The sequence below is a fragment of the Cydia strobilella genome, chromosome 5, assembly GCF_947568885.1.
Source record: "Cydia strobilella chromosome 5, ilCydStro3.1, whole genome shotgun sequence".
In the NCBI taxonomy this organism is placed as follows: Eukaryota; Metazoa; Arthropoda; class Insecta; order Lepidoptera; family Tortricidae; genus Cydia; species Cydia strobilella.
The window spans coordinates 8,506,162-8,530,470 of NC_086045.1; the positions used below are offsets into that span (position 1 = coordinate 8,506,162).

Consider the following 24,309-nt stretch of genomic DNA (forward strand, 5'->3'; position numbering starts at 1 on the left):
TAGTAATAAATAACAACACGTTACGTTATATGTATCTTACTAATTTACAATATTTTATTCATTTAATTTAAAAAACAAAAAGCTCAGTCAAACGCGACCAACATCAACAGAGAGTATTTCTCCGTTTTGTAGGTCATGTCATATCGCTAGATGTTAATGTTATTTATTTGAATTTAAAATATAAATTACGATCGCTTTTACATATTGTGTTTAGTAATGAAAATATATATTTATATAAAAAAAAATTAAAGATGAATGAAAATGAAGCGTTAATTTCTTGCGTACTTACAATGTTACACATTTTGCGAACCGTGTCGTTGCGCCACAAAAGGTAAAAAAACTGACTTGGCCGATAAATCGGTAACGACATGCTAATTTCGACGCAATGAATTTCCACATTTTGTAAGCGTATGCCGGGAATTAATTTCATAACTTTATCGGTATTGTTCAGTGGAACTGAATGTAAAATTGGAATTTTTAGTTAGATTTGTCAGTATTTATTAAACAATTTATTTTGGATAAATGTTATACCACGAGTTTTTAATTTTATTATCTTTAAAGGTAAATAGCATTTACCCACAAAATATTTTTTTGTTTTTTTTTTATTCGTGATATTTTAACGTAATGACGGTACATAATAAACAATATTATAATTATAATCTATAAATAATATTAAACATATGTATAACAAAAAGATGTGTATAACAAACAGATACCTAATATACTCTTATTTATGCTTTTGTATGTGTACGTAAATATAATTTCTGTTTTACCACTATACCATATTAAGATAAAAAAAAAAGATAAAAGATATTTATTCGTGACGATCACAACACAAGTACGAACATGTACAGACAACAACAGCAAGAAAAGAAGAAATCATCAAGTGTGCATCATGAAATCATCATATATATTTGTACCATAGATATTTACTTAACAACGCATGATTGTTTTATTTTCTGTTAATTCAATTAATTTGTTTTGCACGCAAAATCCATTTATCAACCAGCAACGAGCCGTCTAATCTCCGCTTTCTTTGATTATAAGGAGAGAGCCGGCGAGGCCGCAATCGTTTTTACGAAAGTTTACTTCGCTCTTTTGTCATCTCACTGTCTTTTAAAAAATGGTATAAATAAAAATACTCACCAAAGAGACGGTTTAGTAACACAGTCACAAAATGCCACAAAAAAGTTCGTTAAAGTTCAATCACAGAGCACGAAGGATTCGCGTTGGAGAGGTGTGGTTCGAGGTTCCAAGTTCGTTCTCGGCCAGTGTCGTGGAGGCACTGAGCTCGACGGAAGACTTGTGCGTACGGCTGCGCGCGCGCTTGTTCCTCTCACCTAAAACTGCACCGAATGTGTTACTATAAACCAAAGATATCATAGAATTTGACACCCTACACAATAAGGTTAAGGATAGAAAAGTGAACAGAAATGAAGCGTTTTTTGCATGCAATTAATTGCGTTACTATGTAGTGATTAACAAGTTACTGGAGCGTGAGAAATGTGCTAGAGCATTTTAAATGCATTGGAATCTGTTGTCTGAAAGAAAGTGCATGTATCGGCTCGGCTTGTGAATATAATGTAATGTGATTAATGAAATGTGTTGTGAATGTAATGTTGTTATGTAGGGCACTTGAATTGGAATTAGCAGAAAATATGATATTAATGACCAAAATTTTGATTCTCCTGACTACCTACGTATTATATCGTTATAGTATACTATTTTGACATTAGTATTATATGTACATTATAGTGAGTAAAAAAATATATTTTTATAAATGCCATACCATTTATTTATTAAATAAATATTATTTATTATTTATACAATAATAGTTTTGACATTAAGGTAACTATTTTGATAAATACTGTTTACTTAAATAAAAAGCTATAATTTTAAATAAATAAATTACATTGTAAATTTAGCAGAATCAAATGTTAAAAACACATTTTTTATTAATAATAATTTATTTTATTATTTGTATCATTATTCATTATCTAAGCATATTTTGAGGTACCTAAATATTTCTCAATTTATAATTGATAAAAACGATTTCAAGGGTTGATTGATTAAGGTTGAAATTAATATTTAACAACGCTAATTGGACTGCGTTGTGTACCTACCTAAGAAACGTTACCTGAGTTAAAACTGAGTAAATGAGTTTCGAAGATTTTACATTTCAATTGGTTGTTGTAAGTTTATTTTCTATGTTAATAGTTAAATTTTTACTCTAAAGCTATGGAAACATATAAACATATAAAACTAATTAGCATGTTTCCGCTTATATATATTGGAGATGATGTTATATTAAAGCATTATAGCATAACCTATTGAGTATATCATACGCTATTATATTTTATAATCATTATACTAAAAGATAGTATATACTATGATCGATATATGTTACGTATGTTACATAAAGTATTTGAGTGTTATATAAAAATCATTATACAAAATGAATATTATGTTAATTGACCGTTATTCCTAATAAAATATTGATTTTGATGTTCATTATATCTTGTGAACGTTATTAATATGAAATTACATATTATGTAGTTATATCTCGTGGACACACCCCCGGCGATTGACCCTAGTCACACTAAGATGGAGCTTACCGGTTCAGCAATAATTGTTTCACTCTTGCTTTGAAGAGACCGAGGTCATATTTGTCAGGGAATACAGATGGTGGAAGCGCATTCGATTCCTTAGCAGTCCGCACCAAAAAAAGACGAGTCAAATCGTTTAGTGCGGACAAATGGAATGTTTACAATACAACGAACGGGTGCATTCGCTCCCCGCGCCTGGACGTCCGATGATGAAAAGGGGAAGGTGGGATCAGGTCATGTAGTTCTTGTGCGCACTCCCCATTGCTTTGTTTTTCAGTTGTTCGAAATTTAAATATAATTATAAAATCGATATACATATATTTATGCAATAATAACATTTTCGCAGATTCTTAAGAAATCTAGTTCTAACAAAACAGTTTATCTTTAAGCTGGTTGTAATTTGTGGTTTATGAACGCATCATGTAGTGTTTAAGCTATGTGTGTAGATAAAATAAAAAAACTCGGCCAAGTGCGAGTCGGACTCGCCCACCGAGGGTTCCGTACTTTTTAGTGTTTGTTGTTGTAGCGGCAACAAAAATACATCATCTGTGAAAATTTCAACTATCTAGCTATCACGGTTCATGAGATACAGCCTGCTGACAGAAAGACGGACAGACAGACGGACAGACGGACAGACGGAGAGCGGAGTCTTAGTAATAGGGTCCCGTTTTTACCCTTTGGGTACGGAACCCTAAAAGCCACTAAACCGCTATATTTTGTTTACTTTGTATCTCTTTGTTAATTACGGATTAGGTTTGGAAACAAAAAGGCCTCCTTCTTATACCTATGGAATAAATATAGAGATATTATTTATTTACGAGAAAGTAGACCTAAGATTAGTCTAAAGGAAGCTGGCAAGAACAGTTTTTCCAAGCAAGATAGATGAACACTGAACGCTTACTCTGACGCGGGTGAAACCTTACTGACGTATTTCTTGTGTCATTTCACATTTATCATAACGCAGAATGGAAAACTCCATTTCCAGAATTTCATTATATAGGTGCTGGTTCTGGAGCGGTAGGCGTAGGGTACCTATACACAAACTGCCACATGACTAGATTATCCAAGTCTATAGTCCACTTTCTATGTATGTATAACTTAATAATGGTAAAAGTTTAATACTTGCGGTATTTCTTACCCCCGATGCTATAAAAGGGGTGTTATACGTATGACGATAAATGTCTACCTGTGTGTCTGTCTGTGGCATCGTAGCTCTCAAACAGATGGACCGATTTCGATGCGGTTTTTACGTGAAAGGTCCTTGCGTTCTTAACTATCTGATTGATATGATATGATATGATATTTTTTTTTATTTCATAATATTACATTACATTATAAAATATTATGTCAATATAGATATAAGAATTAATATTATGATCGTCAAGAGTACATTATAAAATACGAATAATAAAAATCGATCAAGCAGTTTGAAGAGAATCAGCTCTTTTCCAAAATGATGTCAGGCATTTATTGGTATAATTGCATAGGTTTTTTATTATTTTTTATTTAATAGATATTGCTAATAAAAATAAAGATTTTATTCACTACATTGAAAATTATATATCTTTTAATTGGCACAAAAACAGGGAATAAATAAAAAAGTAAGTAGTTGATTAACATTTAAATATATTTATTCAATAAAAACCAGATTCATCATCTTCCTCGCGTTATCCCGGCATTTTGCCGCGGCTCATGGGAGCCTGGGGTCCGCTTGACAACTAATCCTAAGAATTAACGTAGGCACTAGTTTTTACGAAAGCGACTGCCATCTGACCTTCCAACCCAGAGGGGGAACTAGGCCTGGTTAGGATTAGTCCGGTTTCCTCACGATATTTTCCTTCACCGAAAAGCGACTGGTAAATATCAAAAGATATTTCGTACATAAGTTCCGAAAAACTCATTGGTACGAGCCGGGATTTGAACCCGCGACCTCCGGATTGAAAGTCGCACGCTCTTACCGCTAGGCCACCAGCGCTTATAATAAAAATCAGATTTAAAAAAGATACATATTTATCAAACTACCCAATAATCGGGATCAATTTGAAACCTTTTTGCTCTAATTCCGTGTATATTAATTAATTAAATGTGATGGTAAGCGGAAATCAATCAAATATTGTCTAATATGCACATACCTACTAGTACCTTTATAAACGTTTTCATCAGAACCGCATCGAATATAACCCAAGACGCCGCTTATCGTTATTTATTATTTTCATCTTTTTTACTGACATCAATAACCTTAAAAATTCTCTTTATAGTTAAATTTGCGCAACATTCTGCGACATAATGTGTGATGATTATCTAATAGTTACGTTTAAGCATGAATTACTATACTCATTGGCATGTTGCAGATTTGATTGCCGATCCACATCAGACACCTCACATACATACATCTACACTTCAAAGTTTGATTGACTTATAAGGCTAAAAATCGTCTCTACAAAAAGCGCCAATACAAATTTAGAAATTATACACAAGTGAAATGACGTAAAGAATATTATTTGCAAAAAAGCAGTAACTTCCGACGTTTATATTTTAAGGACCAACGTATAATTTGTCGAATATCCATACGCCGCAATATAATTTTAATCTATAATGGTGTCGCCAGGCCGCAAATTTGCAATTTTGTGGTTACTGCCTCCATCAGACGGGCATGTGAGCCGAGACAGTTCATCGATATATAATGGAATCGATTTGCATTCAATATTGTACCCGTAATGTGAAGTGGGCCGTTACGAAAAGTAACAAATGGTTGCAGAATAGTCTTGCTTATTGTCGTCGATTGGTGAACTACTTAGTTTTTAGTTTTTTTTAGTGTAATTCGATATTTCGAGACTGGATACATCTCTAAAAAAGTATCTAATATTTCATTGATTCCATATTTGTAATAGTTTTTTGTAATTTTTGGTTATTTTTATTGCTTGTAAAAATTGAATAAATGTTCGATGTTCTGAAATTAATACTTTTCGCCTTAGAACCCAATTCGAACGTACACTGACATCAGAATATTTTTATTTATGATATATGAGGTCAACGAGCAGAAGAATCGCCTTATAGTAAGATTACCGTCGCCCATGGACACCCGCAACACCAAGAGTTATCGAGCGTCTCGCTCACGCCAATACATGTGCGGACAAGTACGAGTGAAATGCACGATAACTAAATTACATCATTTAGATATAATTCTTATGTCAGTGTACGTTCGAACTGGCCTGTAGCTTATGAGGATACGTACATAATGATCAACAAGTCAATTTATTTACACATTGAAATGTTTGCCATGTTCACTGGTCATGCCTTTTAACGTTAATTATGAAATTAAACCATGCGATATAAACAGTTTTGAATGTGATTATGATAAATGGTTGAATTAGGAAAGCATATGCGAAAATATACTTTTATATTAGGCAAGTCAAACTGAACGGTTTGGATCACGAGAGAACAAAACGAACTATTGTAACATTTGTAACAATCGTCAAGGTTAATCACTTTGAACTACGGATGCCGTTTTCTTAGCTGAAATCTTGTTAAGCACGCAACGGTTAATAGTTCATTGTTACAATTTAAAAAATCGTGTTTTTGCATCCATTAAGTACCTACACATGAATAGCATGATGATAATGGACCCTCTAGTGCATGTCATATAAAATTATTTTGTTTAAATTTGAACTTTAGTTGCTGTCAAAAGAGTTGAATATTATTACTGCCATATATGGCTTCGTATGTCTAAGGTGTAAGAAGCGTACACATATTTTTGAAACTTTGGGAATGTATATATATTTATGCCCTTGACTGTACCTATGCTATGTATAAATAAGCAAACAAGTAATAATGTCTCCCCGTCACCCCGGTGCCGTCTATTTTACTTGTTGAGTAACCTTCCCGTTCGTTTCTCTACTGTTCCTTACCTATTTTAAATATTTTATTAAGCTATATCTGGGCGACAATTTCTGATCTTTGTTATTACAACTTGCTACAGTCTTAACTTACATCTTACTACACTTTTTGTATGGCCTGTTTTTACCGGCTTTACATTTTATTCTCTCATTTCGAAAGATTCTGATCTGAGATCATCCAAACATCTTACAAAAATCATGCATGTTTACAATTTGCTATGTGATAGAATTACATAAATAATTATCATAACATGTAGGCATTCATGAATCAACATTACAAAATACAATAACAATGAAAATATTATTACATATTTAATGTAAACAAAATACGTTAGAACAGACGTTGTTGTGGTTTTAACAACGTAATAAAAGTAATCAGCATCAGGACCTTGTTAAAACGAGGCGTATTCATGGTAATAACAGGTTAGGTGAGTGACAAAAGTGACATTTCTTCAACAAGAAACGCCTTTTTTGACATCGACAGATCATATATAAAACAAATCCATAACATGTTATTACAAGCAGAGTACGCCTCTTAGTCTTATTGAGTTAAATATTACAATTATCCATTACATAAGAATGAGAAGGGTACATTTATTTATATAAAGAATAACAATATCTTAAAAAGAAAAATAACTTATGAACTAAATATATGAATAAAACTAAATTAAATCTAAGAAACCTAAATAAATCTAAAATTAAACACGCAATAAAAAAACTACTGAAAAGAGTCCTCACCGCGCAACCCCCGGCGCAAAGGTGCCCATCACACTCGCTGCGTTACCGCGTGGAATTGCGATGGACAGCCTTTGCACCAGTAAATACCCGGAGAGCGGGTCACTGTCCCTTTCTTGCAAGCGGCGCCCCACTTCCCTAAGGAATGTTTTTGCCTCTGCGCACCAACAACCGGACGTTTCTACGGCTACAGGGACGAACAGGTAATTAATAACCCACCAAAATACAATGCAAACGAAATTTTAGATAAGGTACCTACTTAGGTACTAACTTCCATGATCTGTTCAGTGGCGCGCAATACTTGCATAAATATTTACTGTTTGAAGCATTGAGCTTTGCAATTAAATGCAAGGATCGCAATAAAATAATTTACAACCACATAACTTAGTACTCTATCTCACGAGTCACCTAGAAATGTACAATATTCATAAATCATACCGAAGTTATTAAATAACTATAAAATATAAAAGTACGAGTACAGACCTACGTTACTCGTAGTTACCTAGATGTCTACTCCTAGGTACTTGTATTATTTTATTATAATTATACTTTGATGTTTTGTCACATATGCTTTCGCATTGCGTTGCGTCCCTTTCCTTAATATTATAAACGAAATTGATAGTGATATAACGCAAAATCAAAATTACTATGTCAGTTGCTGGCAACATAAGTACCTACTCAAAAACTGGCCAAGTGCGTCTCGGATTTATAACTTAATGCAATGCAATATTTTATCGTTTTGACATTTTTTTATACATTAAATAATATTAAACTGTACTAGTAGTAGTACTACTACTAGGTACCTATTATTATCATTAGATTATTTTTTGACCGAGCGTTAGCAAAGGTGTCCGTTTCAGCTTGAGCAAAAATGTTTTCGTATGTCCGGATGTTCTCCTCTACAGGTCGCAATTCTTAACCGAGTCTCGTGAAAATTGTGAGCAGGATCGATGAATAAATATTTTTTCTACTCATCGACTGTAATGGTTGAATTAAGATTTCGTATACCAAACTGTAATTGGGTACTTTTCATATATGGGCTTCAACTGAACTATAATATTCATTTCGAAACGGTTTAGTCAACTATAATGAAATTGACTATTTACAGCTCGCCGCGATCAAGAGTACGAAACAAAACGATAGCTCAAATTAATTATTTATTTTAGGTATAGTAGGTAGAAACAATTGCTTCATAAGTCAGAAATGCGCCTGTGACACTCACAACAACACCCACAATATAGCAACATCCACAGACTACGAAAACCGCTTAGGCTACGGTGGCCAAAATCGATTAAAAAACTGTCTGAAAGGAGCAGGTACCAGGGCCTCATGAGTTACGAGAAAGTGTCGTTCACCAACCCGCTGGGCCCCGGCCGGGGCGCGTACGAGTATGAAGGTATCGCGGCTGCTCGCGTATCTTAGCGGTATGCTTTTGGTTTGTTTACCTATATGATTCTACTAGTTTAAAGTATTGTATTTGTTGACTCGTAGAAAAATCGGCCAAGTGAGAGTCGGACTCGCGCACGAAGGGTTCCGTACCATTAAGGAAAAAAACAGCAAAAAAATCACGTTTGTTGTATGGGAGCCCCATTTAAATATTTATATTATTCTGTTTTAGTATTTGTTGTTATAGCGGCAACAGAAATACATCATCTGTGAAAATTTCAACTGTCTATAGCTATCACGGTTCATGAGATACAGCCTGGTGACAGACAGACGAACAGACGGACAGACGGACAGACAGACAGCGGAGTCTTAGTAATAGGGTCCCATTTTTACCCTTTGGGTACGGAACCCTAAAAAGTATTGTATACAATAGTGATATATTCAAGCTTTTCAATCTCGTACCCAATAAGGCCACTCAGCAAGCTTCGTGTACCCAATAAGGCCAAACAGCAAGCACAATTGTATAAAATACTATCATTCGCTTGCCCTTGACTCATTCACTTGGGGTCGGCGCAGCATGTCTTTTTCTTCCATACCTCTGTACTTCACTTGCGTTCGTTTCATATCATCTCTCACATAGTCCATCCACCTTTTTCTCGGTTTCCCTCTCCTCGTACCTCCCTCCACATTCATTCGTAATACCTTTCTCGTCACATGACTTTCATCCCTGCGCATAACATGCCCGTACCACGCTAGGCGATTTGCCCTTACTTTTTCAGGCTACCTCTTATATACTCATTCCCTATCCATTCTAGTCACGCCACACATCCATCTTAACATATAAAATACTATCTGGGGACCAAACTCATCTAAATCGGTTCAGCGGTTGCGAGAAGAGTTAACAGATAGACAAACAGAGTTCCTTTGACTTTTTTATTTTTGTATATTTATCATATTTGTATATAGCATGAAAGTTCGTTATGTGTTTGATACATATACCTGCGGGCGTAGCATGGTTCCATTTTTATCGCCTGTCACTATGCCCGTCACTTTCGCACTTACATACTTGTTAGAACATGACAGGTATGGTGCTACCCCAGCTGGATTAAAGTCAAGTGAAACTTTATATGCGATAAAAGCACTGAGCGAAGTACCGCATCTGGCGCAAGTTAATGAATGCCAGGTCGCGTAGCCAACGTGCCAATCGTTAACGCTCCGTAGCGTATCGTAGCCGTCTCTCTCTATCACTCTTCTCCACTAGTGCGACAGTGACAGTTGCGTTTCGTTCGCTACGGACCATAGACCTAGACCTACTACTACTACTACTACTACTAGACCTAGCATTACATAGATCAGCTATACGCATGCGCCCGTGAGGGACGGAACATACGCAATGCGACAATATGATTGGTCGATTAGATTTGTAGCCCACCATAAACCATACAAATTTAAGGTGGGGAATAAAAAAAAATGTGAGACTGTAACAAGGACAAACAATAACAGCGCTTTCTAGAATAGAATAGAATAGTTTTTATTCGTAAACACACAGACAATAGACATACATTAAAAGAACATAGTGAAAATAAAGTGTCACGAAATGGCCCCATCTCAGCATGCTGCTGGCGACTTCCAGCGCTGATCTTCCGATGAGACCATTCTCTGCTACTCCTACTGAAAGATACATAAGACTATCCCGTTCGGTCATTTCCCCCCACCCCTCATGACCGATCCAGTTGTACTAGATTCATGCTACTTATCGTTAACGATTGCACGTTGGCTACGCACTCAGCAGTCAATGCGTTAAGTATGGTGGATCGCAATACGCTCGAGACTTCAAGTAGGTATTGATAACGGTTCAGCGGGAGAGACCCTTCGAAACGTCACCTGGTGTCTACCGGGTGCCAATTAAAACCTAAACGAACAAACAGATCTTGATTGTATTACAAAAAGAAATGACAAAAGTGAGAATCACACGTGCACATAAGGTATGTGATAACATAAAAATATAGAAGCAGTCAGTAAGGTTTAATATTGTAGCAAAATAATAGTAGGTACATTATTGTCGAGACGAGGAAGACGGCTGGATGAGTATTAATTGTCTGTTTAATAATGTAAATTTATAATACATAGAAATTGCCATTCCCGTCTAGCCGAAGTGATTTTATCAAAAATGGTGCAACAGTATTTTTTTAATTCTGTCATACTAATATAAACTAACAACCTCCCACCGCGAAAATAAATTGAATTATTTTAAGTGTTTTCAAAACACTTTATTTACATACAAGATATATACAGTGGTACACTACGTAAACGAAATTGAGGCATTGTACCAAGGATGCTGGCGGCATTTCCCCGCTGTATCGCAATGCTGATGATACGTTGTGCGAGGAAACCGCCAGCTCTATAAACTTAAGTGTTTTAGTTATCGAAATTGTAAAATATTTCCTATAGGCCAGGAAATAAATGCCCAAAAAAGATATAGAGGGAAATGCTAGGAACACAATTTTTGACTTCGTAGCTTTGTTTGGGCTAGTTAGGAGGTGAACATATCAAAAGTCCCCGGCCGTAACCCTGGTGCTGGGGGAGAGGGGGGTTTGAAGGTTCCATTTTTCGGTTTTTCGATTATATCTCGGAAACAGTGCGTCTGAGCGACTTGGCCACTTATCCAAAATGAAAAGAAATTTAATTTGTTATAAGTTTTATTCAGTCAAGTTTATCGATATCTTGTATAGTTTTTGAGATATCCGCTCTCGAAGGTTTATTTAGGGCTCTCATTTTTATCTTGATTGATGACATCAGTGAAGCTGCTAGGCCGGGTTTGGAATCGTTTTCGTATCATCGTATCGTATCGTTCAACGAAATCGGTTCGGCGGTTTAGGCGTAAAGAGGAGTTTTATAAAAAATCTTTTTTTTTTTGTTTTTACTTAGGAATGGTGTCAATGTTGATACCATAAATGAATTCAGCACCCCCTATTTATACGAAAACGTTACCAAATCCGGCCTAGCAGCTTTACTAATGTAGATAATCAAGATAAAACTTTCAAGAGCGGATATCTCAAAAACTATACAAGATATTAAAAAAAAATTGACCTAATAAAACTTGTAACAAATTAAATCAATTAATTAATTAGAGCAATTGAACAAACTCGAACGACTTCAAAACGTCTGCATTAGGTTCATTTTCGGGTTGCGCAAATTCGACCATATTTCAAGCTTTCGTTCGCAGCTTAAGTGGCTGCCCATCCGATTCCGACGCAACACACATATTCTTTCTCTTCTGTATGCCACTCTATTTCACCCTAATACTCCTTCCTATCTTAAAGCCCGGTTTAAATATCTTTCCTCACTTAGATGCTCTCAAAATCTGCTACTTGTCCCCCCTCCCTGTTGTTCAAAATTTTACATCAACTCTTTCAGTTTTCGTGCTGTCCGGCTCTGGAATACTCGTAATCTGCCCATTAATATTAGACGTGCTAAATCACTCCCCATTTTTAAAAACCTATTAAAAGATCATTACTTGTCTATTTCATAATGATCCTGTTGTCCTTTAATTTATTTGTCGTTATTATGGCTTCCTTTGTCATTTATATATATATATATGTATACTATACAATAATACATGTAGTCTAATTTAACTATATAATTATGTGTAGTATATGTATTATATTGTATTTTTATTGTTTTCTTTATTTTGCACCACCCGATAACTACCGTTTCGTTCGCCATCTCTCTATCTGAAGGTTGGCTGGAAGAGATCGCTGTTTAGCGATAAGTCCGCCTGTTGTTACCTACCAATTTATATCTTTTCTCAATGTCTGTATCTTTTTTTCATGTAGTGTGCACAATAAAGCATGTTATTATTATTATTATTTGTATCTCATATAAACTCACGGTATATACATCCCGGTCATTTGATAGGCGTGCGTGGGGATACAGATCCAACACGTAGATGCCCTTTGGAGAAGTTTGCTGTTATGTAATACACCTGCTAGAACCCATTCACGGGTACAAATAGATACCCGTAAATCGGTTCCAACAGGCGTAGAGGCTATTATAAACACAGTGGAAAAGAGTGCCGGTTATGGTGTTGAAGTTTGGCTGGTCAAAAGATTGGGCTATTGCTGAGAGGTCCGGACACCTGCCATAACAATGTTGTACACGTTATTATTATTAAATCACTTTTCATTTTGTATAAGTAGCCATGGCGCTCAGACCCATAGTTTCCGAGATATAATCGAAAAACCGAAAAATTTAACCTTCAAACCCCCCTCTCCTCCTCAGCACCAGGGTTACTGTCGGGGACTTTTGATATGTTTTTCTCCTAACTAGTCCAAACAAAGCTACGAAGTTAAAAATTGTGTTCCTAGCATTTCCCTCTATACCTTCTTATTGCTTGGCCTACTATACTTACCTACTTTTTGTGAGGCATTTTCGCATTGGGCACTTTTTAGGGTTCCGTACCCAAAGGGTAAAAACGGGACCCTATTACTAAGACTCCGCTGTCCGTCTGTCTATACCACCAGGCTATATCTCATGAACCGTGCTATCACGACAGACACACATACGACGATATACGACGATACGACGACACGACACGACGGTACGATAGACGAGATATCTAGACAGTTGAAATTTTCACAGATGATGTATTCCTGTTGCCGCTATAACAACAATTCTAAAAACAGAATAATATAAATATTTAAATGGGGCTCCCATACAACAAACGTGATTTTTTTGTTGTTTTTTTTCCGTAATGGTACGGAACCCTTCGTGCGCGAGTCTGACTCGCACTTGGCCGGTTTTTTACCTTAGTTGTGATAAAAACGTAATATTTTAACATAATCCACTTTTTATTGCATACATTATATAACAACACTTAAACGTATCTATTAGGCAGTCCTAAACTTGCAAGAGATTTTTTAAACCATGTCACAAGTACCCAAACCGCCCTGTGGTCGCGTGGTTTGGGCACTCCAATGGAAGGTTTGGGCACTGTGTTAAATGCGTTTTTTTTATTAAATTACTTGTTGAGTAATATATAACTATAAAACTTGCAATGAAATCGACCAGCAGTTAACAGTTTTAACCTTTCGTATGCTTAGGAGCAGATCTGGCCCATACATATTCAACTTAAACATGAAGTTGTCATGATTGCTATTTACATAGCAAATTTTTAACAGGAGCATACGAAAGGTTATTAGTGCGGGAAAATAAAAGATTTTAAAGATTTAGTACTCAATACTAATCTTTTTTACGTACTTAATAAAATGGATCTAAGATTCGATGTTAACCAGATAGGCATATCTAAAGTATACTAAAATCTTCCCCGTTTGCTCCATATCTTTAGGTTTCACAATTTGGTTTACATGTCTGTGAATGGGATATATGTTTCGGCTCTGGAAACGTACATTTATTACGTAATTTATTCATACGCATGAATTTAATAGTAGCCATGTTTAATAGTGGCGAACTTCAATCTGGCCAACAAAGTGATAGAAAGACGATTGCCGATTTTCACCGATTGCCAAAATAAACAGAAAGGGCGGGAGCATTGGGCATGCTCACTTCACTAATATATTCAAGTATGTTTTTTGTAGTCAAATTAATTATCTTAATTTATACGTTAACATAGACTTTCGGAAACACTTAACTAGATATATAAATACAGAAACTTACGTTTTTTACAGATCATGTTATTTCCTTCGAAATCACATCAAAATACTTCATTTTGTACTCATGAAACCGTCGACACCATGTGACACTGACCACTAAACAATATCACTAAAGAGATTAGCCTGAGTTTTCATGCCAGTAACTAGTCTTGAATACCACAGTATACAATTTTAAGTATCTTCTACACGTCCCGATTTACAAGGTGGGGCCCGAACCTCCCATCTGCCCCAGGCTCTCCTACCTCCCCTACACAAGAGCTTAAAAAATAATTAATTTTATTAATAATTATAATACACAGATACATTTTTCGTATCTGCCAATTCATAGGAAATTACATTTATGTATAGGTGGAACAGAGTGCAAGATGTACAGTAATTGCTGGCGTATGGATCAGGCGGCTTAATCTGTTTTATTTATGCCATGTTTCACAAAACATTTTTCAATTTATGAAATTCTAATCTCGATACGGTTTGATAGTCATAATATTTCTCACGTGAATTGACCAATAGCCTGACCTTCGTGGGTCGTAATTGCCCACGTACGTGACAAAATTCACTGTCACGAGTGTAATTACTTACTAAATGGGTCAAAGTTTAGTTGTAAGCGTATATTTATTGTGGGAAAGTGTATTTGAATAGCTAATTGGGCCGTGTACATTAAATAAAAGGGAAGTATATACCTACGGCTATTACTGTGGACTTACTTAGTACGTTTATTAGGAGACTATTACCCAGTGGCGTATGTGTACTATGAGTATTAGATTATGGAGACCATAACTATAGAGAACCTTTGCCTTTATCTAAGGCCGGGCGAATAAGAGGAGGCAAATGCACCAATACGTGCATACGTATTAATAAAGTAACTTTATACACTTAGCGTTGCGTCAAATCCGGTAGCTCTGATTTTTTGCAGACTTGTTTATAATTGCTTGCCCAATCAATAATCCAAGTTTGTGACCTCGAGCGCCAAAAATGCAAAAAGAAAACTGCGAAAATTTCGGATTTTTTTAGATTTGGGCGATTATAACCCTAAAGGACTAGTTTTTGATAGTACCTTTTCAAGGCGTTTTTAAATAAAACTAAATTTTCTACAATACGAGACTAGAATTGTCTCTGTAGATCTAAATAGCTTCCCAGATAAAGCCTTTAAAAATTTATAATTTTTTCGAACTTATTAATTAATAACTCTAGTCTCGTATTGTAGAAAATTAATTCTACTTAAAAAATTCTTGAGAAGGTACTATCAAAAACTCGTTCTTTGGGGTTCTAATCGGCCAAATATTCGCGGTTTTTTATTTTTTTTGTCTCAAACTCGGATTATTCATTGGGCCAACATCATAAACAAGTCTGCAAAAAATCAGAACTAGCGGATTTGACGCAAACGAACCCCGTACTTTCAGGCGACAATGTTACGTGATTATATTGAATATATTTAAAATAAAAAAAGGGTCACTCACGTATTTTAAGTCGAAGAACGCTCGACTTAAAATAGGTGAGTGACCTGTTTTGTTATTAATACGTACGTACATGGCACTAGTTCAATAAGAATGTAGCAATATAAAATGAAAATATTACTACTTTGTACCATGTGAATCTGTAATATAATTATTATACTTGGACATCCAGACCAGACCATCGAACACATAGTGTTGGAATGTCGCATCACAAAAAACCATAAATAGGACATGCAAGTGACTTCAATGCCCTGACTCAAGACATACAAATTTTTAAGTTGTTTATATATTTTCGATACTTCTTAATACAGTGACGTGTAATACCTAAATCTATACGATTAGTGAATCAGTTCGTCGTCGAAAAGTTGCCAAAATTATCTAATGGTTTCGCACATTACAAATATTGGCGAGCTATCTTTTTACCTCGAAAGCAGAGCTACCTCTAGTCTTCCCATTTGACGTTAGGCATTACTCTCATTAAAATAAAACTATGAAATCGGATTATATCGCATATATTGAAAGTAGTAGTTTACCCGACCCGGCTTGTAGCTTTTTCCTCAGTCACCCGTTGACCACGAACGCTGTAAAGGGGTCGAAACGTCGGGATGTACCTATATACTAAATTCAATATACGCGATATAATCCAACTTAGTTCCTCGTAGTTTTATTTCATGGGTAACTATCGCGGTAACCAAAGACAATATCATTACTCTCATTATTTAAACTGTATACGAGGCTCAAAGGAAACATTTAAAAAACTTGTAATTAAACATTACATATACGTCATGTCAGAGCTGGCATTGACGTCAGGCGTTTTGTTGTAGAGTTTATTAGTGAAGTAATTACATGGGCTAAATGAATTCCGCTTTTCATAGACGTTAATTCAACCATTGACGGGAAGTGACGGCGTGCTTTACAATTTTATTTACATGTCTATAATCAGATGAACTTGTTTTGTTAAACAAACTTCAAGGTAAGTATTTAGATAGGCAAATTGACATTTATTAGACTAGATTTCAATTATGAATACGAATAATCATCGTATTTTTACCTTGAATTAATGGAACAATGAATCAAAAACCGGCCAAGATCATGTCGGGCCATGCTCAGTGTAGGGGTCACAATAGGCTAAACTGGAGTTATTAGTATAGAAGATTGACACAAAGCACAAAGGAAATAAATGATGCTTGGTGCCTTTCACCCGAGTTAAATAATCTACTTTTCATATCAAATGCTAGGAAAGCATAAAGACAAAACCAATTTGCATATATTTATATTTTTTCCTTAGAACTTACCTACTTTCAATTGGAGACTGCATGTCTGGTCATAATAATCTATATCGAAAAATATTATATTGCAATATTTATGAAAAAAAAAAATTAGGAAACTGCAGCTAAAAATGATTCGTTAATTAAAGTATGAAAATCAGCGAGATTGCATCTTACTTTTTAATTTTTTACTTTTTCGTTCTATAACGGCCAATATTAGTCACCGGCATTAGTCATTCAGCCAATGAAATTGTTTTGGAGAATTTGTTATCTTACATTTTACTTTATTTACATGAATAATTCCAAATAACTTTAAAAAACCCATTTAATACCCGTAATATAAAGTTTAACTGTTGTCTTTTTACTATGAAGGGGAGACTTTTTGCTATAACTGGAAAATGGCTAGACTGATCACGTTCGCTTAGTTTTCATTTAATGTCTTTGTAAAGCTCTATTTCTACAATTTTTTTCATATTTTTTGGACCCATAAGTCAAAAGTTACGTGTCGGTTATTTCCGAAAATATTTACTTGATCAAAAAATAATTGTTGAAGACCCCTATTCGTTTTGAAACACCTATCCAACGATATCCCACACTGTAGGGTTGAAGCGAAAAAAAAATTCCACCCCCACTTTACGTGTTGGGGAGGTACCTACCCTAAAATATTTTTTTTTTAGTTTTTATTGTTACGACTGTTGGATTTATTGATTTACCTCTATATAAATATATCCATTATCCATGCCAAATTGCAGCTTTCTAGCACTAACGATCACGAAGCAAAGCCTCGGACAGACAGACAGACGGACTGACGGACGGACATGGCGAGACTATAAGTAACCCTAAAAACCGGCCAAGTGAGAGTCGGACTCGCGCACGAAGGGTTGTTGTATGGGAGCCCCACTTTAATATTTATTTTATTCTGTTTTTACGATTTGTTGTTACAGCGGCAGCAGAAATACATCATATTCTGTGAAAATTTCAACTGTCCAGCTATTACGGTTCAAGAGATATAGCCTGGTGATAGACAGACAGACGGACAGTGAGGTCTTAGTAAAAGGGTCCCGTTTTTACCCTTTGGTACGAAACTATAGGTATAAAAATGAGCTACCGGCCGAACTTTCAACTGTACGAATGTAAGTCAAATATGTCCGAACAAAATGATCAGTAAATAGACCAGAATCTAATAATTATATTATTATTAACCAGATTTAGCTGAGAAATGTTCTGATTTACATTTATTTATTTATATTCACAAGAACGGTTTACACCAATTACACTTGCTGCTATGCTAATTACTTTGCTACTATGCTAATTAATTGCTACATTAGCAAAATGTAATAAAGTATGTCTAGATATTTATATCACATTTTGTTAATACATTATCGGTTACCCAGTCATATACACTGTCGTACGGTCATTTACTTCACTCTCACAGTAGGCGAGGCAAAATATTCTTTATTGCGCACCGTAAAGTTAAAAAATACACATAAAGCGAAATTATACAAGCTTAAGACTAGGCAACAACAGCCGGTCTTATCGCTAAAAAGCGATCTCTTCCAGACAACCTTTTGTATATAAGTTGATTTTATTTCCTATTTACATAGTGTTCAACGATCCAAGTGGACAACAATGCGGCTTATATTATGTATCTACTCCATATTTATCGAAATTATTCGAAGTACCTACCTACCTTGGAACTTAGAAAAATACACTATTGATAGCCCTTATTTTATTGCCACTCAGAGCTAGAATGAAACACATAAACAGGAAAGTAGGATATATGGCCCGGAATCAAGAGGTAATTAGGCAAGAATATGAAAAGATCGAAAACGACAAGGATATGTTTAATAGCTTACATGGAAATTGTGATTTAATTGCGCTCATATCGCTGTTGTTAAAGTCCATTATTTTAATTATGCCGATCGTTCTACGGAAAGCAATTTCTAAGCAAAATATATATAAGGACTTCCTTTCAAAACATACTCATTACTTATGTAACTTGGATAACGACATGGAAGTATATTTCTATTTTATTTTATTTCTCTGCGTCGTATTCAACAGAGGTGAGGACAATAGTTCCGTTCTGGGGCTTAAATGTGGATTTGAAAAAGCTTTATTCTTCTCAAGATTTTATCCTCTTCGTTCCTGTCGTCTTTTTGTGTGACGGGCTATTAGCATGTTTTTAATGACATACTTTGAGAGATTTTTAACTTTTTTCGGCGAAACACTCACAATGTCTTTTATGATACGATGTTTTATTTCCGGTTATTGTAGTCACACAAAACGTTGTCAGAAACGATCGAAATATAATACTATTAAAATATGTTATAATAGTGTTGTATTATTAACTTTATTAATCGCTTTATTAATATTGGCGCTGATTTTTTTTCTCAAATTCCAATAATTTCTCCTAAGACCATTTTCGCGTAGCAGCACGGAATCAGGTAGCTGCCCTCGGTGCCCCATACAAAGCACCTACATACATATTTTACTATACATAAGTAATAATATATTTTGCGTGATTTTGTAACAAGTCAGCAACATGATCGACGTTGAAATGAGCTAGTGAGGTTTTCAGGACAACTGTGTTGAAACTGACACGGACAAGAAGATTGACACGACAGATTCAAAATTGGCAACAGTATTTAAGGAACCTGCGAAATTTATCGTTGTTCCGGCTAGAAACTAGACCGTAGCTAATCGTTTAAGATAATCATATTATTTCAGAAATCAGACATTCCTGCTATCATTTATGATGTAGTTTATAATGCTTTATAAATTATATGAAATTTCTCCTATTGAGTAGATACGGTATCATTATTTGACTATTTAAGCTCCGGGCGACTTCCAGTTTGTAGAATTATCATATTTCACGGCTATTAATATGCATACATTTTTATAAATTATGCTATTGAAAACAATCTCAGTTCTATTAATCGTTAGCTACATTAAGTGCCCTTTCTTACGAAGTATTTTAAAATAGTAGTATTATTTCTATATCTGTTGTATTTTGTAATTTTATTGCATTATTTTGTTATGCGTAGAGTTTAAACGGTAAGTATTTTGTAGGTAAATATGACAGCTGAAACTAATTTTCCCCTCACTAGCTCGGAAAGTTGTCTTTTATCCTTTAAAACAAGCGGGGAAAAACGCATTTTATCCACTAGTGGGGAAAGTAGTTTGTCCTTGGATGGAGCGTGTTTAAGTAGCTTGACAGATAACAAAACGTCAAACGCTCATAATAATGGTTCTTACGATATTAATTATCATTAAACAAATGGTTTGAGAAGATTCTCAAAACATTTGTTAAAAAATTAATTTAGTTAATTTGTATTTTATATTATCTAATAAAAAATACCAAATTTAGCTTTATTTAATGATTTTATGTCATAAACCTTAAAGTTCCATAAGAAACGTTTGTTTTTTATTAATGATGTTAAATATAATTCTGAACGCACAAGTTGAGTCGATGCAATTTCAAAAGGCATCATTGACATTTCATACGTCAGAAATGTCAACATTGTCAACAAAATTTTTACTTGAAAACTTCTCACGTAAAAATACAGAATTTCCAGTTTTTTATTATAATATCGTAAAAAATGAGTGACTCCAGTGATGAAGATGATCTTACGCCTGTGGATGTTGCACTTTCCTCGCTATAGTGAGGTGAAAAGTTTTGTGTTACACACGGGTGCAAATGTATTTTACTTCTCGTGTGTTGAAACACTCGCTACGCTCAGGATTCTATTTTAGAACCACTCGCTTCGCTCGTGGTTCAACTATAGAATCCTTTTGCTTGCTCGTGTTTCAATTCCACACTCGCGGGTAAAATACAACTTTGCACCCTTGTATAACAAATAACTATTATTAATTTCAGACGTTTTATGTAAAAAGCATGGCCGGATGTCGAAAGTAGACGGAGGCAGGATAGTTGGTGGCTACAGCACGACGATACAACAGGTCCCATACCAGGTGTACATGATAGTGCAGAAGCCAGGCAACAAGTATTACCAGTGCGGAGGGTCTATCATCGGCCCGCGATATGTTCTCACTGCAGCGCATTGCCTGACTGGGTGAGTTATATTATGGTATAAATATACGTAAAGCGGTTTATCTTTATTGACAGCTGCATGGTCCCTCCTGCTTTAACATACAAAAATCATCGGTGAACATTCATAGCAGAGCATAGCATAGGCAGAGAGAATAAACTTTAGGCAAAAATACAACTGTAATTTATATAACATAGGTGAAGTTAACTTCCTTTTGGCCAACCCGCAATCAAAAAAGGCGATGAAAATATATGAAATTGTTAACCTAGGTATTAAGCGTAGATAATAAGAGTTGATTTGTCTTGCTATGTCATAATAAGGGTGACATTTTCATTTGTAAAAAAACCCTTTTTCTAATAAAGATTTAAAAAAAAACATTCATAAAAAAATACATTCCCACAGTCTACACCCAAGTGTGGTAAAAATATAGGCATCCTGTACTATTTCTAATATAGGTATCTACGCACGGTAATATGAGTAAAAGTACTGTAACTAACAAAAATAATTCCAGGGTGATAAGAGTGTACATCCGAGCGGGTAGCACAGAGTCTGATACCGGTGGTAAGGTGTACACTACGTCACTTTACACGCAGCACCCCCGCTACAATGCTGCGAACTCAGATTATGACGCGGCCGTAATACGGCTGCTACAGAAAATAACTTTGGATGGAACAAACACGAGGGCCATCTTGCTGCCACCTCCGAACACGGCTGTCCAACCTGGTACCGATATTCTGGTGTCCGGATGGGGTACTACTTCTGTAAGTATGAAATCATGATATTTCAAGGTTCTAAAAAATCATGTTATGCTATGTGTTGTTTGTCAGTATCTACAAGTATCTACGAGTATAAGCATAAGCATAAGCCAATGCCTATACTTTAACGTAGTTTGGTTTGATAAATCCTAGACTATGTCAGGCCGTACTTTTAATGGTATAATTGTTGTCTAATCTGAACAACGGAATTGTAGGAAAACGGTAACACTAGTCGCAACCTGATGGCGGTGACGGTTCCGGTGGTTGCCACGTCGGAATGTGAGAGGGCCTACAATAACGCCATCACCGCCAGGATGTTCTGCGCTGGCGTTTCGGAAGGCGGAAAAGATTCTTGCCAGGTAAAACATACATGTAGTACGCAATACAGAATACACGGACTTAACGTCTTTTGATGCAAGCACGCCAGGTATGTAATTTAGCTGGAGTCTCAAAAGTTATTCTCATGAATTAATTTCTATGAGTTTGGATTTGTATTCCTACACAAAACGCCTTTTTTAAATTAATTTGTATATGATTATTGTTATTGAAATTTGAAGACGTTATTTGAATATTCAAAATTGGACAGGGAGACTCGGGCGGCCCTGCGGTGGACGAGAGCTCTGGACTCCAGGTGGGAGTGGTTTCGTTTGGTCGGGGCTGCGCTCAGCCCGGTTATCCCGGGGTGTACACCAATGTATCCAATGTCAGGGACTTTATTAAGAGACAAACCGGTGTTTAAAATATGTATTACAACGAAATAGTTCGAGCATGGCAATATAAACATTTGATATCTTAAAGATACTCGTATAAGTGAGTTTTTTCACTTCTCTAAATCAGTCTGCATACATACATACATACATACTTATGCAATAAATAAAAAGTTTATTTAAATTCAGTTTTTTGTCTTTTTAATTATAAACTGTAATATATGTCATATACCTATTAAAGAAAAAGTGACGAAGCCCTCCAGCTTACTTTTTAAATTTATTACATTTGAATAAAATTGATTTGTTTCGATGCGTTTAAAGAAATTCATAAACTTTAACTTAACTACTAGTCAATTGCCTCGCAATATTATAGTCAAGTTGACTAGTTCGCATGTTCGAGTTTAGCCAAGCGCTAATGAATTGTACTGGATACAATAAAAGTTTTAAGCTAAATTCAACTTTAAGATGTCATGTAAAAACTGTAATAGACAATAAACACAAATCAAAATATTTAATAAAATAATTTGATTTGTTCCCAAACTTGTTCATGTCATGTAAACATTAAACGATAACATCAACTCAGTACATTTTCTGAATCTTCTGCAAAAATATTTGTTTGCCATGTACGCTTTGAGGCGGGGTTCCACCAGTGTGCGGCACTGGTGGACCCCGTCTTTAGTTTGCATTTAATTTTCATGTATTATAATACATGAAAATGATGTTAGCAATAAAGGCACTATTTACTTATTTATTTTGTTATTTAGATGAAAACCCTTTAAGGATAAATATTATTTTAAGAACTATTCTTCTCCCTAGGTCCCTTAGTATCAGTAAATTAATCAGGTACCTACATATACTTAGGCACATCATAAAATGGCGGTATTTCATGATAAGCCCAGGAAGTCATGGTCTGGCGGATTTTACGATCGCCCGCTGATTTATATGGGTGCTCAAGCATGATGCTATCAATCAGTTTTCTCACTCACGACCATTTTCTAAATGAACTTGAAGGGACGACGGACTAAAAATATTATATACTAGCTTTTGCCCGCGACTTCGTCTGCGTGGAATTAGTAATTTGGGTACCTTAATTCTTAAACAAATCTGCTTTTTAATCCATCCTTTTTCACCCCCAAATTGGTCCACACTATACATTTCCACCCTATTTTTTACACCCTTAAGGGATGATTTCGGGGATAAAAGTTATTCTATATCATTTCCCACAGCTCAAACTATCCCTATACCAAGTTTCATTTAAATCGGTTCAGCGGTTATTGATTCTCCATACAAATTTCCACCCCCATTTTCACCCCCTTGAGGGGTGAGTTCTGGTATAAAAATATCCTATGTCCCTCCCCGGAACTCAAACTATCTGTATACCAAATTTCAACTAAATCGGTTCAGCGGTTTAAGCGTGAAGAGGTAACACACAGACAGACAGACAGACAGACTTTCGCATTTATAATATTAGTATGGATTCAATAAAATTTACAAAAGGGTGATTTCCTTAATGTGACTTGTGTTATTCTTCGCAATATAATTAAAAAAAGAGTTTTAGGTAAAAAAATACTTTTTGACATTGTTTGATTACTATAATAAGTATCTCAACATTATCTCTTTCCATTTCAACAATAGTACGAGTATTTAGTCCAACGCTGTTCCAGCTTTTGCAACTTGCAACACCTCAAAAAAATATTGTCAAACCCTGATAAATATGCTTATTTTTCAGATATGACTTCCTTATTTGATGAAAATCTTTTTCTTTGGAGCCATTTTCTTAT

The 24,309-nt window shown here is 35.2% G+C and overlaps 1 protein-coding gene across 2 annotated transcripts; it reads left to right on the top strand.

Moving 5' to 3' along the window:
- The first annotated feature begins 1,442 nt into the window (after positions 1 to 1,442).
- On the top strand, positions 1,443 to 23,141 carry LOC134741419 (trypsin-7-like). Of its 2 annotated transcripts, none has more exons than XM_063674191.1 (5): positions 1,443 to 1,572; positions 20,895 to 21,090; positions 21,578 to 21,827; positions 22,037 to 22,180; positions 22,408 to 23,141. In XM_063674191.1, the coding sequence occupies exons 2-5, from the start codon at positions 20,921 to 20,923 to the stop codon at positions 22,558 to 22,560; spliced, it is 717 nt and encodes a 238-aa protein (XP_063530261.1). In that variant the 5' UTR covers positions 1,443 to 1,572; positions 20,895 to 20,920; the 3' UTR covers positions 22,561 to 23,141. The 2 variants fall into 2 exon arrangements, with proteins under 2 accessions (XP_063530261.1, XP_063530260.1); XM_063674190.1 differs by lacking the exon at positions 1,443 to 1,572 and adding an exon at positions 19,020 to 19,080 and having other exon boundaries at positions 22,408 to 23,137.
- Positions 23,142 to 24,309: the final 1,168 nt, after the last annotated feature.

What these genes read in the sequence shown, in the direction of transcription:
- LOC134741419 (XM_063674190.1), top strand. Translation starts at nt 19,029, where the DNA reads ATGGAAGTATATTTCTATTTTATTTTATTTCTCTGCGTCGTATTCAAC. An exon ending in CTGCGTCGTATTCAACAGAG is followed by an intron (nt 19,081 to 20,894) that starts GTGAGGACAATA and finishes TATTAATTTCAG; the next exon opens with ACGTTTTATGTAAAAAGCAT. An exon ending in GCAGCGCATTGCCTGACTGG is followed by an intron (nt 21,091 to 21,577) that starts GTGAGTTATATT and finishes AAATAATTCCAG; the next exon opens with GGTGATAAGAGTGTACATCC.